A 15,702-nucleotide genomic window follows, 5' to 3' on the forward strand; every position below is an offset into this window, starting at 1 on the left:
GATAAAGTGCATGAGCATTAATTTTACTTTTTATTACTGCTAACCAATCGTGCGGATAGTAAAGCGAGCGAGCACACCGATGCCACTCCGAGCATGGCGATTTCTGCTCTGGTCCAATCGTTGAAGAAATAGTGCGTGAAGCTGCTCGTCTCTGATGATTTTATCGTCTCAATTTTTCTTGTTATCGTCTTTGTCGTCGTCGTCGTTGTTTTAGTCTTATTACTCTTTGTAGTAGCGCTCACTAAATCTTGTCCCAGCATCTCTTCAATGTCTCGAATGCCCGGGATGCTTCCTTCGCCCCCATCGCATTCGTCCTCGTCCTCGTTCGTCTTCTTCTTCTCCTTCGACGAAAGTTTCTTCCCGTTTACGGAAATTGCCAACTGTCCACACGCACCGGCAATATCCGAACCCATCTCTTGTCTCACCGTCGTCGTCATCCCGTACTCTTCCCTTAATATCGTGTTCATCGCCTGTATGTCCTCCATCTCCGGCCTTTCGTGTCCAGCGATGACGTCTGTGGGATTATACGGGATGAAATTCAACACAACCTTCTTCCCACCCAACAACTCCCCGAGCAACCTCGCGCACTCTTTAGTATCATTTATACCTTTCAAAACGCAATATTCCACCAGCATAGAATTCTTCTCACTTTTCGCTAAATAATCGTCCAAACATCGCATCAGCTCGTCCAAAGGATACGCCGTCGCCATGGGGACAATTTTCTTCCGAATCTCCTGCGTTGGCGCGTGTAAACTCAGCGCCATCGACACCGTCGGACAATCTTCGCTAAACCTATAAATGTTTGGAATCACCCCGACAGTACTCACGCAAATCTTCGGACACGGAATGTTAAATCCCATCTGATTTTCGCTTTGTGACATGCACCGAATGGCGTCCACGACGGCGTCGTAATTGTTCAGCGGTTCACCCATCCCCATAAACACGATATTCCTCACCCTCGGCTCGATCCTTCTCGCGTGCGCGACTTGCTCCACAATCTCCCCGGTCGTTAAATTCCCGAGTTCTCCCATCGTCCCCGTCGCGCAAAACGTACACCCCATCTTACACCCAACCTGGCTCGATATGCACAACGTCGCCCCCAAACCTTTCTTCCCTTCCGCTCGCCGCCCTTTCAAATGCCGAATAATCACCGCTTCCACTCTGTGCCCGTCTTGTAACTCCACGATTAACTTCGTCGTCGACGCGTCTCCGGACGTTTCCGCGACCGCAATTCGCGTCGTGAGTAAACTAAACGTCTCTGGCGCTCGATTCCTTGCCCAAAGCGGAATCTCTTCGCACCGTCGTAAATCCAGCTCCACGACGCATTTTCTTCCTCGCTTTCGTTCGTCTTCCTCTTTCAACTCCTCGCACACGAGTCTCTGCGCTTCTTTCAGCATCACCTGGTAAAACCGCTCGGCTTTTTTCCGCTCTTTCGCTTTCATCGTCGTCATCGAAGCGTTTCGTTCGTTTGTTTTGCTCGTTGTCTTCTTCGTCTTTAAAAACGTCTTCTCGTTTTCCTTCTCGGAATACTCCTCCTCGTCTTCTTCTCCTCCTCTTCTAAAACCGCCGTCATCTTCCTCCTCCTCCTCCTCCTCCTCGGAGGACGAAAACGATAAATCCTTTCCTTTCTTCCCGTGCGGGCCTCGGAGAAGAAACTCTATGACTTTCTCTCGGTCAAACACGGAAAAGAAGAGCTGCTCGTTTTCGTCGTCGTCGTCGTCGTCGTCGTCGTCGTTTCCTTCTCTCGCGCCTCGTCGTCGCATGTTGTGTTGCGTTTCAAAAACGTAATGAGCGAGTTTTGAGGGAAACGAGCAGCCGAATGAAAACTTTTGTCAGAAATCGACGCGCGAAAGACTTTACTCTTTTTTCGCGCGAAACGAGAGAAAATGCGCTGGTGCTCGTCAAATCCTCCTCCTCTTCCAGAAGGAGGAGGGGTGAAAACGCGAGGGCAGAAAAGACGACGAGGGGAGAGAGAGATTCTTTGTGGGATTTAATCGTGAATAACGACGATGTGAGTTTCCAACACATTCTTCCGAGGTTGAATGCGACTGATGTGAAATTCTTGTACGGGGTGAATAGTGAAACGAGAAAGATGATTACGAGATCGTCTCGCGCGGAAGATTTGGAAAGGATGTTTTGGATTAAAGAGATGTCGTCGATATCGACTTTGGGAGTTGCGTGGGAGCATTGTCCGTGGGGCACGTATAATAACGTTGAAGAAGAAGAAGAAGAAGAAGAAGAAGAAGAAGAAGAAGAAGAAGAAGAAGAAGAAGAAGAAGAAGAAGAAGAAGAAGAAGAAGAAGACAAAGAGGAGTTGGACGAAAGAGATTTCTGCTACTCAGTTGCTGAAACGAATAAACTCGAGTTGCTCAAGTGGATACGAGAGGAGAAAAAGTGTGAGTGGGATGAAGATACGATTAATGTGGCCGCAGAACAAGGTAATCTGGAAATGGTCAAGTATTGCGTGGCAAATGAGTGTCCTGTCGATACGTATGCGTGTGCATTTGCTGCCTCACAAGGTCACCTCGAGTGCCTCAAATACTTACGGGAAGAAGTCAAAGCGACCTGGGATTCTCGGACTGCCTCTTTTGCGGCTGCAAATGGCCATCTCCACATACTCGAATATCTTGTCGAGCGTAAGTATAATAAATATAGCGAAGTGGCTTGTGCGAATGCAGCAAGGTTCGGCTACTTAGACTGTTTGAAGTACTTGCGCGAAACCGCCAAAGCGCCTTGGAACGAGATCGCCGTACGCTGCTCGCACGAGAACAACCGCCCCGAATGTGTACAATACCTCCTCGACAATAACTGTCCTCTCCCACCTAGTTGGCGATACGAGGATGGAACTTTACACACATCATAGTCATCATAGTCATCATCACACGTCCAAAAGCTCGTAATACTATACAATAATCGCACATACAAAAACTCGCGCAGCACACTTTTCCATTTAGGGGTTTGCCTTGACGCTTCGAGACAAAATTCGACCAAAAGACGCGAGAAAAAGAAAGCGCACGATACGAATACGAAGAAGAAGTTAAAGAAGAGGAAGAAAAAGAGGAGGAAAACGGACGACTTCTTCTCTCGTTTTCTTCTGTTTGCGATCACACCGCGCGCTCGGTTTCTCCTCGAGAGGACTTTGACACGGCGCAAAGATCTTTGAAGAAGATAACGACCTTTGGGGAAAGATTTGAGCACGGAAAGAAGAGGGAGTGTATACGCAGTTCACGCTCGCGAGGAGATAAAGGAGATTAGGAGCATCATCATCATCATCATCATCATCGTCTCTCTGAAATCTCTGTTAATGGGTTTTCCATCATCTTTGCCTCGCCGTGCGCTTTTAGAGAGCGACACGACGTTCGCGGAGGCGTGCGACGCGTGGTGGGCGTCTCACCTTCAGGAGCAGCAGGAAGTGCAAGAGGAGGAAGAGGGAAAGATAAACCCCGACGAGGGCGAGGACGAGAACGGCGAAGATACTAGCAACAGCAGCAACGCCGATGATGATGATGATGATGATTCTTCCGCTTCTACCGCTACCGGTTTCGTCGTCGAGTGGACGGATGACGAAACGACAGCCGAAGACGAAAGCGAAGGCGTCGTGAAGAGATATTGTCCGTGCAAACTAAACACGTGGCGAGGTTTTAGCGAAGATGGAACGAGAGAATGGGAGTGTGCGGTAGACGATAGCGAGAAGACTTCGACGCCTTTTGAGACGTCGGTGATGTTAATCATAACTATGATTGTGTTGTGTTTCGCGTTGACTTTTCGTTTGTGGAAGAGGAAATGGCAAAGTAGGAGACGGGAAATAGAGGAACGCGAAGACTTGGAAGCGTCGGTGAGGTCGGAGAGTGAGATTAAGTTTAGGACGCAAGATGAGATGTACGAGCATTGGAAATCGTGCGTGCAACCGGACGGGACGAAAGTTATATGCGTGGAAATTGAGCCCCGGAGAAAGAAGAATTTCGACTACGACGACTACGAAGACGATTTAGTGATACCGCTCGATGCAAACGGAAACGTCGTGGTTACGGTCGCTGATAGCAAAAATAATAGCAGTGCATTTAGTGTGCTTCCGCCACCGGTACCTCCCGTCGTTCGCGCGAGACCGACTGTACTCCAACAACATCTGTCCGGCGACGAAATAGGACGAGGAGAAGAGGAAGAAGTAGAAGTGGAAGTAGGAGAAGATAGAGAATTCGGTTACGATGTCGAAGAGGCAACACGTACCACTGCATTTCCCGAGTTACAAAACCACGGACCAGAACACACCGTTGGTCGGAGGAGAAGACGACGCAACTCTTCTGTAGAATTTGCAATCCCCGCGGTTTCTGATTTAGCGTACGAAGAAATCGAGCACGAAGAGTGGGCAGATGATACTGAAAACATAGAAGACGACAGTTTGTAAAATATTGTATGCATACATGCAGTTTACGCGTGACAATACGCGCGACGAGAGCTCTTTCAACAACGACGACAGAGAAGGATCCGCGTCTCCACGTCGGCCCAAAATTCTTTTTCAGCCTCTTTCGACCATTCGGCTTTTGTTTTCGAAGCTATGATTTCGAATCTGCTATCCTTTCGGTAGGCTACTTCTTCTAAAATGACATTCGGTTTGGATTCGCATTCTTCAAAGGACGGGATGACCCAGGTTTTGTCGGAGACGCGAACGACAGCTTTCGCGCGAACGAGACGGAAAGCTTCATTCTGTTCGTCTTCGTTTTTTGTCTGAGGCGCGCACCGGCTTTGAAAAAACTCGAGCACTTTATCGCGACGAAAGATATCGTCTGGGTGGAACAAAAATCCTCGACTCGAGTAATCCTCGGTATCGTGCGTCGAGAGGTGCGGTTTCGCGCCGGGTTCAACCGGCGGCGTCAACGCGAGAAGTTGAAAAGGCCGCGAGATGCCTTTAACTTCTTTTTCTAACGATGACGATTTTAACGACGAATTTTGCGAATCGTGCGACGACGTCGCTTCTCGATCAATCGCCACAAATGGCGAGGTCTCGACGTTCTCGTCGAACAAATCCATCGCAAATTTAACCACGCGCTTCTCGGGATACAAACTCGCCGCCCACTCTCGAAACCTGCGTCTCGCAAAGCTTTCCGCTTCTTCTTCTTCTTCGTCTCCTCCTTTTCCTCCTTTTTCTCCCGAGCACAAATCCAATTTCGATCCGACCAAAACTTCGCTCATTGACACTTGGTCCCGAAACATATCGCTCTCTCGCACGCGTTTCGCTTCCTCCTCCTCCTCTTTTCCAACCGACAAAGAAGAACACCCGACCGCCCTCGCGTCGACGACGCACACCATCCCTCTCAAATCGACGTGTTCTTTCAAATGTTCATTCTTCGTAAACAAATCGTACAACCCGCTCGGGTGTGCCAACCCGCTCGGCTCTATCACTAATCTATCCGGTTTCACTTTTTCTAACACGTGTTTGATGGCGACGAGGAACGGCATCGACCCGCTCGCCGCGCAGCACACGCACCCGCCCGGGATTTCCTTCACGTAGATGCTGGAATCTTCATCATCATCTCCTCCTCCTTTCTTCGCCGCTGCTGCTTCTAAAACCGCGCCGTCGATGCCTAAACTCCCGAACTCGTTCACCAGTATCGCAATCTTTTCTTTTTTGCTTCTTTTTTCGTCCAAACCTTCGCTCTTTTTTCGACCGCTCTCGAACAACAACGCGTTTCGTATGAAGGTTGTTTTCCCGGCATCGAGCATTCCGGTCACGACGGTCACTTTCGTTCGTCTTCTTCGTGCTTCCATTTCACCACGTGCGAGCGTATACACAGCGACTAAAGATGTGGTCGTCTTCGGTGCTCTAAAGCGCCTCGTCCAAAGCACTTGTTTCAGCGGGAAAGCTCCTACGCTTGTTCCTCTTCCTCTTCCTCCCGCGCGTTGATTTAAAAGAAGTCATCTTTGTGAAGTTCTGCGTCATAAATTTCAAATTGTTCTTTACTCTTTACATCCTCTCTGTTCCTGTATTGTTGCGGATTTAAGCGCGCAAAACGAAGTCCAAAGAGCGCTCTCTGTATATATATACACACGCTCTTTCTTTCTTTCTTTCTTTTTCTCTTTTTACGCGCCTGAGAACAACAACAACAAGAACAACAACAGAGAGAGAGAGAGAGAGAGAGACGATGTTGCGGGGAGGAGATTCCCTTTGTATAACATATCTGAGTTTACCAAGAATGGCAACATCGAGAAGCACACGCGAAGACAAAGGACGAGAAGAAGAGGACGACTTTTACTGGTGCTGAAGAAACGATGACGTCGTCCTCGCTTCTTCTGGTTCCACCGAAGCCACTTCCAGCGTCTCTGATGCAAAACGAAACGCTCTCGACTGGGTGTTCAAATCTCGACCAAATACTGAGAGGCGGCGTGAAGACGAAATCGATGACGGAGTTCATCGGAGAGAACGGGAGCGGGAAGACGCAGTTGTGCTTGCAGCTGTTGCTAGAGACGGTGTCAGGTCGTCGTCGTTTTGGAGACGATGATGATGATGATGATGATGATGATGACGATGATGGCGGTTTCAGCGCGGTGTACGTGACGACGGAAGGACAGTTCCCGGTGGAACGGTTGCGAGAGATATGGAGGGAGCGGCGTAAGATACAGCGGAGAAGGCAGTGGGAGAAGGAGAAAAGTAACGACAAGAATAACAACCCCGGTGTTCGGGAGGAGGAGGACGCGCAAAGGAGGAGAAGAAAAGAAGAAGAACGAGAAGACGAGGATGACGAGAAGAGAATGTTGGATTCAATTTACGTGTTCCAAGCGATGGGAAATGCGGAGAATTGTTGGGAGGTTTTGCGGTCCGTTTCTACAGTTTTATGTAGCACAGAGAGTCGCAGTAGTGGTGGTGATGGTAGTAATAGTAACAGGAGGAGCAAAAAGAAGAAGAGGAAGGAGAAGAATGGCGGTGAAGATGAAGAAGATGAAGAAGAAAGAGAGATTCGTCGGAAACCGGTTAAATTGATCGTCATTGACTCGCTCACCGCACCGTTTAGGGAGGATTTAGAGGAAGACGACAGAGGCAAAAGCGAAAAGCAGCGAAACGCGCAACGGGTAATTCTTCGAGCGCAGTTTTTATACAGGATTACGCACTTGTTGAAAGAGTTTGCGTGGAAACACGATTTGGCCGTCGTGGTGACCAATCACGTGGTGGATTCTTTCGACGACGACGATGATAACAGCATTGCTTTTAGAAACAATATCAACGTCGCGACGAAAAAGAAGGAAAACATCGCGGACGTCTTGCGCGCTTCCAACGACGACGCGCGAAACGCGAACGATCACCGCGGCTTTCAATCCAAACACCAGCGAGAACGTGCGCAAGGAGAAGAAAAAAATACCGAAGAAAACGAAGACACCGATTGCTACGGCAAACGCGCCTTCCCGAAACGCTTCTTTACCTCCAACCGTTTCGTCAAGCCTGGTTTAGGCTTAGCCTGGGCAAACTGTCCAAACTCGAGCGTCTTTCTCACCCGTGACGACAACGGCACGGACGGAGGAGGAGGAGGAGGAGGAGGAGGAGGAGGAGGAGGAGGAGGAGGAGGAGGAGGAGGAGGAAACAGTTTTCTTCGTCTTCGCCGCCGCCGCCGAGCGGACGCGTTCCGCTCGCCCTTCGCCGAGGCGCGATCCTGTGCGTTTCGCATCGAAACGGAAGGCATCGTAAACGACGAAGACGACGACGAGTCAGGAGTTGTGATAGATAGACAGGTAGATAGATAGATAGAGAGAGAGAGAGAGAGAGAGAGTCAGAAGAACATTTTTTAGAGAGAGACAAGAAGCATAAAATATCTTCAGAACTTACAAAAAATCTTTATCTGGTCCCTCATCAAAGAATCAAATGCAAACTCAATGCGTCCGATGTCTTCTCGCCGCATCGTCGTCGTCGTCGTCGCAGAGGGGCGCGTCTACGTTCCCCGTCGCCGCCGGCCGTCGTCGTCGTCGTTCTCTATATCTTCGTCGCCTCGCAGCGGAAATGGAAAAAGTCGATAACGCTGATAATGACGATGTCAACAACAACAACAACGTATCATCGATTCAGTTGATCCGCACAATCAACAACGCTTCGAAACAGAATTCGGACGACGAAAGCAGTGAACAACTTGAAGATAAAATATTCGCGCTGATGGACGCGCTCGAGCGAGAGCAAGAATATGTTGAGAAAGATTTGGGTTTAGTGGGTGGCACGTTTTCGTTGTTGTTCACGGGAGGCGCGACGGACGCGAGCGAGAAGGAACGGAAGCAGAAAGAAGGAAAGATTGGAAGTTTCGTGACGAAAGTGACCGGGTCGTCGTCGTCTGCGAGGAAAAAGAAGACGAAGTCCTCTTCTTCTTCTTCTTCTAATTCGAAAAACTTTCAAATCATCGACCTCGAGAACGAGCGCGTTGAAAACCGGGCAGATTTGCTCGTATTCAATCGCGTTCCGATTTCGGTACGAATATTCGGAAGTTGCGTCAGAACTACGGGAGACGATGGTAGTAATAATAGCGCGAGCTCCTCGGCGGCGGCTTCTCTCGCTCCGTCGGCGACGCGTCCGAGATTCTCGGTCTGTTTCACGCACGCGAAGATTGAAGTCTTTGGCAAAGAAAGAGTTCGCGTTCCTCTGGAACGTTTCAACGCTCGCGGTTGGATTGACGTCACCTACGTGGACGATTTGATCAGACTCGGCGTCGGCGATAAAGGAAGTCGCTTCGTCACCGCTCGACTCAAAAAGAGCGAACAAAGAAACAACCCCGAGTAGAAGAGATGTACTTCTACTCCACGTTTTTACAAAGATGCGCGAAGCGGCAAAGCGCTCTCGCTCTCTCGCGCGAAAGAGAGAAAGTCGGAGGATCCCACGACGACGAACTCAGACCGAAACGCGGCGACAGACGATGATGCGCGCTTTTTGGTCGCTTTTGAATAGTAACAGCAGCGTGTATAATCAGATAGATGCCAGATGTAATTAGAGAAAATTAGAGCGTAGTTTAGAGCAATTTTTCGAGTCAAATATTCGCCACAAACGAACGCTTTTGAGATGATGATGGACGAGGATCGCGCAAAAGACGACGACGATTCAGAAGGAAACTTCGACGACGTGAACGAGGACAAAAACGACGGCGATCGATTCTTCTGCAAAAATCCAACCGAACGATGGGCGGACGTCGACCCGCTCTGCGCTCGAGCCGGCTCGGGAATCTTCACCGATGTTGATGACTTTGACGGAGAGGGAGATGGTTTTTCCCCGGACCCGTCGTTACTCTCCTTGGTCCGGGAGAACATAAAAGTCCTCGTCGTCGGCGCCGGAGGTTTGGGGTGCGAACTGCTGAAAGATTTAACCTTGTCCGGGTTTAAACACATCGACGTGATCGATATGGACACCATCGACGTGAGCAACTTAAATCGACAGTTTTTGTTCACCGAGGAGGACGTGGGTGAGCCAAAGGCGACGAGAGCGGCGCGAGCGGTGAATCGGAGAGTACGAGGCGCGAAAGTTACGGGGCATTATAAAAGAATAGAAGATATGGAGGATAATTGGTACAGGCAGTTTCACGTGGTCGTGATGGGTTTAGATTCGATCGAAGCGAGGAGGTACATAAACAAAGTGTACTGCTCGTTTTTAGAGTTTGAGAGAGAGTCCGGCGAGGCGAGGGAAGGGACGTGGACGCCTTTGATTGATGGAGGGACGGAAGGGTTTAAAGGGCACGCGAGGGTGATTATTCCCGGGAAGACGCCGTGTTTTGAGTGCACGACTTGGTTGTTTCCTCCGCAGACGACGTTTCCTTTGTGTACGATTGCGGAGACGCCGAGGAGCGCGGCACACTGCATAGAACACGCGAAGATTGTGCAGTTTCCGGAGGAGTATACGGACGAAAAAGAAGGAGGAGTAAAAGGCGGCAGCGGAGGAGGAGTAACGTTCGATGGCGATAATCCAGATCACGTGACGTGGGTGTACAAGCGCGCGTTGAAACGCGCGGAATCGTTTGGGATTCCCGGCGTGACGTACAATCACACGTTGGGCGTGGTGAAAAATATCGTTCCCGCGATTCCGAGCACGAACGCCATCGTTTCCGCGTACTGCGCGTTCGAGGCGTTTAAAATCGCCACCGGGTGTTTGAAATCCATGGACAATTACGTCATGTACGCTGGATCGGACAAAGTGTACCAAAACTTGATGAAATTGTACAAAGACGAGGGATGTTCGCAGTGCGGTCGAGGTTTGTTCGTTCAGCACGTGTTTGATTTAGAAGAGGCAACTTTAGCGGACGTCTTGGACGCGATTGAAAGCGAACACGAAAATACGTTCGGGAAAAGAGAGAAGGAAAAAGAGGAGGACAACGTGAAGAAGAAGGACAATAAAGAAGGAGATAAAAAAGAAAAAGACGACATGATGGACACCGCCAAAGGCATCACCGGCGTCTCTAGCGACGGCGCGACGGTTTGGATGGGCGGCGTTTTAGCGTCGCAATACGAAGAAAATCTCTCAAAACTTGCCTCGGACGCGTTTTCGGTGACGATTGTAGCCAACGACGACGAAGAGGAAAAGGACGACGACGAGAGTACTCGTAATAAGAAGACCGTCGTCGAGAAAACAATCCACGTCAACTCCGCAAAGTTACCCTCGCCTCTGCGCGTCGGTTTAGTTTTTGAGGCGAAAAGTAGAACGCGTCGTAAAACAAGCAAAGAGGGAAAGGAAAGAGAGAGAGAGAGAGAGGAGGTGAGGACAGATACAGCAACAGAGAGAGAGAGACATCGCGTTTAACGCAACGCGTATAAAATTGTACATCAAAGCAGTAATAGAGAAAAAATCCAAAGCATGCAGACCAAAAAAAAAAAACCAAAGCAGACGCGGCAAAGAAAAATTCGAAACGCGCTCTTTTATTTATTTATTACGATGAAGGTCCTCCGCGCAAACGCGACGAACATCAATACTCACGGAGCGGAGAAGAAAAAGCACGTCCTCTCGCTCCTCCTAATCGAATAAAAAAGAGAGAGTCTCAATCGTCTCTCTCGTCTCTCTGAAAATGCGCAACTCTCATGTATCGTCTAGGGAAGAAAAAGAAGCGCGGGAGACGATTCTGCAAAACGCATCGCTGAAACCGCTGCGATATTATCACGCGGACGAAGAGAAAGCGAATAATAATAATAAAGAGAGTGGAAGTGGTTCTTTTTCCGACGACGACGAGAAAGAGGGGTTGGGGTTGTTACCGCCGATATCGCCTCGGGTGTTCGTGGGCGCCAAAGATCTGCGATTTAATGAGACGGATTGGCGGAGATTCGGGGTGTTGCACTTGTTGGCGTGCGCGTTGGCGACCATATGTACCTTGGGGGTGTACGGTATTCTGCAGCAACGAATAATGACCATGCCGTACGGCGGCGACGACGCGAGCGAAGGAGGAGACATTTTTACGAGCTCTATCTTTTTGGTGTTTAGTAATCGAGCGTGTTCGCTCCTCCTCGGCTTGGTCGCGTTGGCGTATACGAAACCGGAGAGGGTGAGTTTGTTCAGTCGGGAGTGGTGGTGGCCGCACTCGAGTATGGAGAATTACATGTACGTGGCGAGTTCGAATTTAGTGAGCACTTTGTGTCAGTACGAGGTTCTGAAGTATTTGAGTTTTGCGCTTAGTACTTTGGCGAAAGCGGCGAAGATTTTACCGACCATGCTGTGGGGGTACATTTTACACGGGAAACGATTTCAGTCGAGCCAGTATTTGTCGGCGATTATTGTGACCACGGGTTGCTTTGTGTTTGTGTTTAATTCATCGGTTGTTACGCGTTCGTCTCAGTCGTCTTCCTCGACGGCATCGTCGTCATCGCAGTTGCTACCGCAAGCGTTCAAGGCGGTGTATGATGATAATTATGACTCGATAACCATCGGCGTGGGCATATTGCTCGTCTACCTCGCCGCGGACGGATTCACGAGCTCGTTTCAGCAAAGGCTGTTTCGAGTGCAGAAAACGTCCTTGTTCGATCAGATGTTTTGGATGTGCGTTTTTGGTACCATATTTAGCGGCGTTTGGTTGGTTTGTTCCGGGCAATTGATGTACAGCCTCACTTTTCTTCGCCGGCACCGAAAAATTTGCCAGGACATTGCGATTTTATCCTTATGTTCCGCGCTCTCCCAAATTGCAATCACGTACACCATTCGTGCTTTTGGTGCGGTGACGTTAGCATCTATAGTGACCGTTCGTCAAGTCGTCTCGATTGTGTTGAACTCGATCGTGTATCACGAAAAGTTGGTGCCTTTACAATGGTTCGGCATGGGTTTGATCGTCCTTCCAACCTTGTTCGGCGGCGATTGGTACAGGAAAGAGTTGGAGCGCGGCGATAGGTCGCACTCTACCTGGGATTTGAAGAAACTCTCCACGGATCCAGTCGCTTCAGAGAAGAAACCGGATGGAAGAGAGCACTTTTATCGCGTCCCGACTTTTCAAACTTTTTCTTTCGCCGCCAAAGGTGCTGCGCCCTCGACGCGCGAGCGAGACGATGAAAATGGATGACGACAAACGCAAACGAGTAGTTTTGTGCGCACAGAAAGAGCACCACGCATTTAGTAGTACCAGCATAGATTTAGTTTTGTATAATGTAATATAATAATAATAGAGGTCGTTGTAGTTAGTGTTACCAGTAGATTTCGTTTTCTATGATGTACTAATACTAGTACCAGTCACTCTTTTTAATTTAACAACCCGGGGGCCTTAAACGGGTATTATTACAGCACGCGACTCATCTCAGACTCCCAACAACAGTTCTGAATACAAAAATCATCAGAACCACTTCCCATGTCGCGCGACAACCTGATTTACCTGTCGTCTCCTTCTCCTCCGTCTCGGAATACGAATAAGACTACACCTCGATCTCTAAATTAATTAGAATATCTTCTTTTCGCATCTTTCTCTCACCGACCTCACTTTATATTCCCTTTTATATAGCATGTCTACGCTTTCGGAAAACACGCGCGATCGCGCGCGCGAGAACAACAAAACGACGAGAGCAGTTTTGCACCGTCTCCCTTTACTCTTTTTCGTTTCTTTCGTCTTCATTTTCGTCTCGAGTTCGGCCACCACCGTCGCGGCGTCGTCGTCGTACGAGTCGCGTCTTTTGGAGAAATGGAAAGGGACCGAGGAGTTTGCGAAAGCGGAAAAGCAAGCGAAAGCGCTCGTGGAACGCGTTCAATCGTCGTTAAAAGAAGGAGGAGGAAAGGAGAAGATGACGACGACGACGACGATTTCTAAACAGCGCGAAACGAAAGCTGCGATCGCGACGCACTCGAACATGTGCGTCGCCAGACGATACATTGATCTGTGCGAGGGAAAGACGAATGAAGGCGAGTGCATGGCGGAGCCGGCGTGCTTTTGGGACGATACGCAAACGACGCCAACGTGCACGAATTCGGTTGCGGTCCCCACTGAGATGGGTATTGAGATGGGTGCAGCAGCAATGGTGCTCTTGCCCGTGCTCACGTGCGGACTTGGTGGTCTGGGAGGCGAGGCGGCATGCACCGCCCTGGCCGCCGACGGCTTGGGGTGCGTGTGGACCGCGGCGGACAGCGCGTGCGAGGCTGATATGACGGAAAGCGCGCTGACAAACATGTTTGGCGATTCGTTCCTCGCAAAGCTCGTCGCGCAAGATTTTCAATGCGGTGAAATTACGAGCGAAGTAGCATGTGTTGATTCCTGCACTTGGGACCCGAGTTTCAGCTCGTGCGCCGCCCGAACGGATTTGAAGACTTCGTTGTACAGTTCGTATTGCGACGCGAACACGAAAACGCAAGCTGACAATACCGATTATTGCGAAGTTCTTGGCGAGGCAAAAACGTGCTCGACGTTAACGAGCGATAGTACGTGTTCTGCGAGCTCCGTGTGTATGTACGACGGAACTTCTTGCTCGACGAGTTTATCTGTGATGTTTAAATCGTTGGCAGTCACGTTCGGCGGCAAACTCGCAACGCACGTCGACTTGATGACGTGCGCTAAAGCTACAAGCGAAACCAATTGTGCGGAGCTTTCGAACTGCGAAGTTTTATCCTTGAATGGTGGACCGACGTGCGTTCCAACCGACGCGGCGTACGACGCCGCGTTGCCTACCAACGCGTTTTTAGCCGACATGGAAAAAAATTGGTACATATGCAGCATGCACGACTCCTCCTCATCGTGCGCAACCGACAGCAAATGCGTGTGGAACTGCGACGATCTCGATTGCACCCCGAATCCAAACAGCATCGAAGTGACGTGCGCAGGTGTCGCGAAACCGTACGCGATCTCTACGGGCTGCGATAGCGGCATCTCGCTCGACAGCGCCGCCGGCGCCCTTCTTCGCCGGGACGGTCTTCGCCTCGCCGTGACCACCGCGTTTGTTCTTCTTCTTCCTCTTCTTCTTCTTCCGTAAGAAAGAGAGAAAGAAAGAAAAGAAAAGAGAGAGAGAAAGAGTACATATGATGATGCGCTCAACCCGGTTGTATTTTGTTGCCTTTTTCCGAACAACGGGGGCCAACGTGTTTCTTCTTTAAGTTTTATTTATAATTAAGAATAAGTAAAAAAGTCCATCAAACATTCTTTTCCGCGTACAAATTAAATTATATTGCGACGTGTCACAACAATTAAGTGCCACACCGTCAAATCGTTTTCCTCAAAATACGTCCATTCGTTTTCCGTACTTTATTCTTACTCTCATTCTTACCCTCTCTCTCTCTCTCTCTCTCTCTCTTTCGGTTTTAGTGGTAGTATTGTGAGTATTATTCGTTTTATCATCATCGCATCATCGAGCTATTTTTGCCGCTTTCGCGGAGGATTCTGAGATGCTTTTCCTTCTCAAATGCATCAACGAAGAGTGCGGCAAAATCGCGCCGAGAGATGCGAGTTGGAGAAAATCAAAAGTCATCCTCAACGCGGACATTTGTAAGAAGTGCTTCGACGAAGAGGTGAGGGCGTTGAGACCCGACGACGATTCAGACGATTTAGACGAGGAGGAAGAAACGAAGGGCAATGAGAACAACAACAACAACAACAACAACAAAACGGATAAATCGGAGGCCGTGCACGACCTAAACAAAGAAAGAGCCAAAGCGAAAAGCGAAAAGCGAAAAGAAATAGCCAAATTAGGAATGAAATCGTGCGCCGCGTGCGCTTCGAAGGAAACCACCGCGGGGTGGTATCGCTCGCACGTCAAAAAAGGAGTGTATTTGTGCCATCGATGTTACTATCGCGAACGGACGATGTTGAGCATAAAAGTGTGCGTGGCGTGTTCCACCGATCGAACGAGCGGGAGTTGGTTGAAGAGTAAAACCACCCAAGGCGGATATTTGTGCGTGAATTGTTATTACAAAGAGCTGGTGGCGTTGAGTGGGAAGCACTGCGGAACGTGCGAAAGTAAAACGACGAGCTCGATATGGTACAATGATAAAGAGCGCGCTGGAAAATACTTGTGCGCAAAGTGCTACGCGAGGCAGTGGAAGAAGATAAAGGAAAGGAGAAAAATAGAGGCGGAAGAAGCGAAGAAGATACAACAACAAGAACAAAAGCAAGAACAACACGAACGCGAACACGAACACGAACATGAACAACAACAACCGAGAAAAAAGAGAGTGAGAGAATGAGAACACATACAAGATAAAGCTGATGACGACTGTCGTCAGACTTTACAAAATCAACTCATGTACGAAACAAACAACCACTGTACAAACAAAACATCAACCAGAGAGTGTAACTTTTAGAA

The 15,702-nt window shown here is 49.2% G+C and overlaps 10 protein-coding genes across 10 annotated transcripts; 8 read left to right on the forward strand and 2 right to left on the reverse strand.

Annotated features, from left to right (window-relative positions):
• Positions 1–23: 23 nt before the first annotated feature.
• Bathy07g00880 (radical SAM enzyme, Cfr family) lies at positions 24–1,763 on the reverse strand (the record flags this gene model as incomplete). The annotated part of the gene is made up of 1 exon (XM_007512196.1): positions 24–1,763. The coding sequence occupies one exon, from the start codon at positions 1,761–1,763 to the stop codon at positions 24–26; it is 1,740 nt and encodes a 579-aa protein (XP_007512258.1).
• Positions 1,764–2,149: 386 nt separating this feature from the next.
• On the forward strand, positions 2,150–2,863 carry Bathy07g00890 (the record flags this gene model as incomplete). Its single annotated transcript, XM_007512101.1, has 1 exon — positions 2,150–2,863. One exon carries the CDS (start codon positions 2,150–2,152, stop codon positions 2,861–2,863), a length of 714 nt encoding a protein of 237 aa, XP_007512163.1.
• Positions 2,864–3,304: 441 nt separating this feature from the next.
• Bathy07g00900 (unknown protein) lies at positions 3,305–4,405 on the forward strand (the record flags this gene model as incomplete). Its single annotated transcript, XM_007511955.1, has 1 exon — positions 3,305–4,405. The coding sequence occupies one exon, from the start codon at positions 3,305–3,307 to the stop codon at positions 4,403–4,405; it is 1,101 nt and encodes a 366-aa protein (XP_007512017.1).
• Positions 4,406–4,461: 56 nt separating this feature from the next.
• On the reverse strand, positions 4,462–5,766 carry Bathy07g00910 (cobalamin synthesis protein, P47K; the record flags this gene model as incomplete). The annotated part of the gene is made up of 1 exon (XM_007511827.1): positions 4,462–5,766. One exon carries the CDS (start codon positions 5,764–5,766, stop codon positions 4,462–4,464), a length of 1,305 nt encoding a protein of 434 aa, XP_007511889.1.
• A 501-nt stretch (positions 5,767–6,267) lies between these two features.
• Bathy07g00920 (DNA repair and recombination protein RadA) lies at positions 6,268–7,731 on the forward strand (the record flags this gene model as incomplete). The annotated part of the gene is made up of 1 exon (XM_007511868.1): positions 6,268–7,731. The coding sequence occupies one exon, from the start codon at positions 6,268–6,270 to the stop codon at positions 7,729–7,731; it is 1,464 nt and encodes a 487-aa protein (XP_007511930.1).
• A 253-nt stretch (positions 7,732–7,984) lies between these two features.
• Bathy07g00930 (unknown protein) lies at positions 7,985–8,749 on the forward strand (the record flags this gene model as incomplete). Its single annotated transcript, XM_007512224.1, has 1 exon — positions 7,985–8,749. The coding sequence occupies one exon, from the start codon at positions 7,985–7,987 to the stop codon at positions 8,747–8,749; it is 765 nt and encodes a 254-aa protein (XP_007512286.1).
• A 282-nt stretch (positions 8,750–9,031) lies between these two features.
• On the forward strand, positions 9,032–10,750 carry Bathy07g00940 (predicted protein; the record flags this gene model as incomplete). The annotated part of the gene is made up of 1 exon (XM_007511977.1): positions 9,032–10,750. The coding sequence occupies one exon, from the start codon at positions 9,032–9,034 to the stop codon at positions 10,748–10,750; it is 1,719 nt and encodes a 572-aa protein (XP_007512039.1).
• A 262-nt stretch (positions 10,751–11,012) lies between these two features.
• Positions 11,013–12,488, forward strand: Bathy07g00950 (predicted protein; the record flags this gene model as incomplete). The annotated part of the gene is made up of 1 exon (XM_007512213.1): positions 11,013–12,488. One exon carries the CDS (start codon positions 11,013–11,015, stop codon positions 12,486–12,488), a length of 1,476 nt encoding a protein of 491 aa, XP_007512275.1.
• Positions 12,489–12,921: 433 nt separating this feature from the next.
• Bathy07g00960 (unknown protein) lies at positions 12,922–14,376 on the forward strand (the record flags this gene model as incomplete). Its single annotated transcript, XM_007511887.1, has 1 exon — positions 12,922–14,376. One exon carries the CDS (start codon positions 12,922–12,924, stop codon positions 14,374–14,376), a length of 1,455 nt encoding a protein of 484 aa, XP_007511949.1.
• A 409-nt stretch (positions 14,377–14,785) lies between these two features.
• Bathy07g00970 (unknown protein) lies at positions 14,786–15,583 on the forward strand (the record flags this gene model as incomplete). The annotated part of the gene is made up of 1 exon (XM_007512025.1): positions 14,786–15,583. One exon carries the CDS (start codon positions 14,786–14,788, stop codon positions 15,581–15,583), a length of 798 nt encoding a protein of 265 aa, XP_007512087.1.
• Positions 15,584–15,702: the final 119 nt, after the last annotated feature.

Source organism: Bathycoccus prasinos (assembly GCF_002220235.1).
Source record: "Bathycoccus prasinos genomic : Chromosome_7".
NCBI lineage: Eukaryota > Viridiplantae > Chlorophyta > Mamiellophyceae > Mamiellales > Bathycoccaceae > Bathycoccus > Bathycoccus prasinos.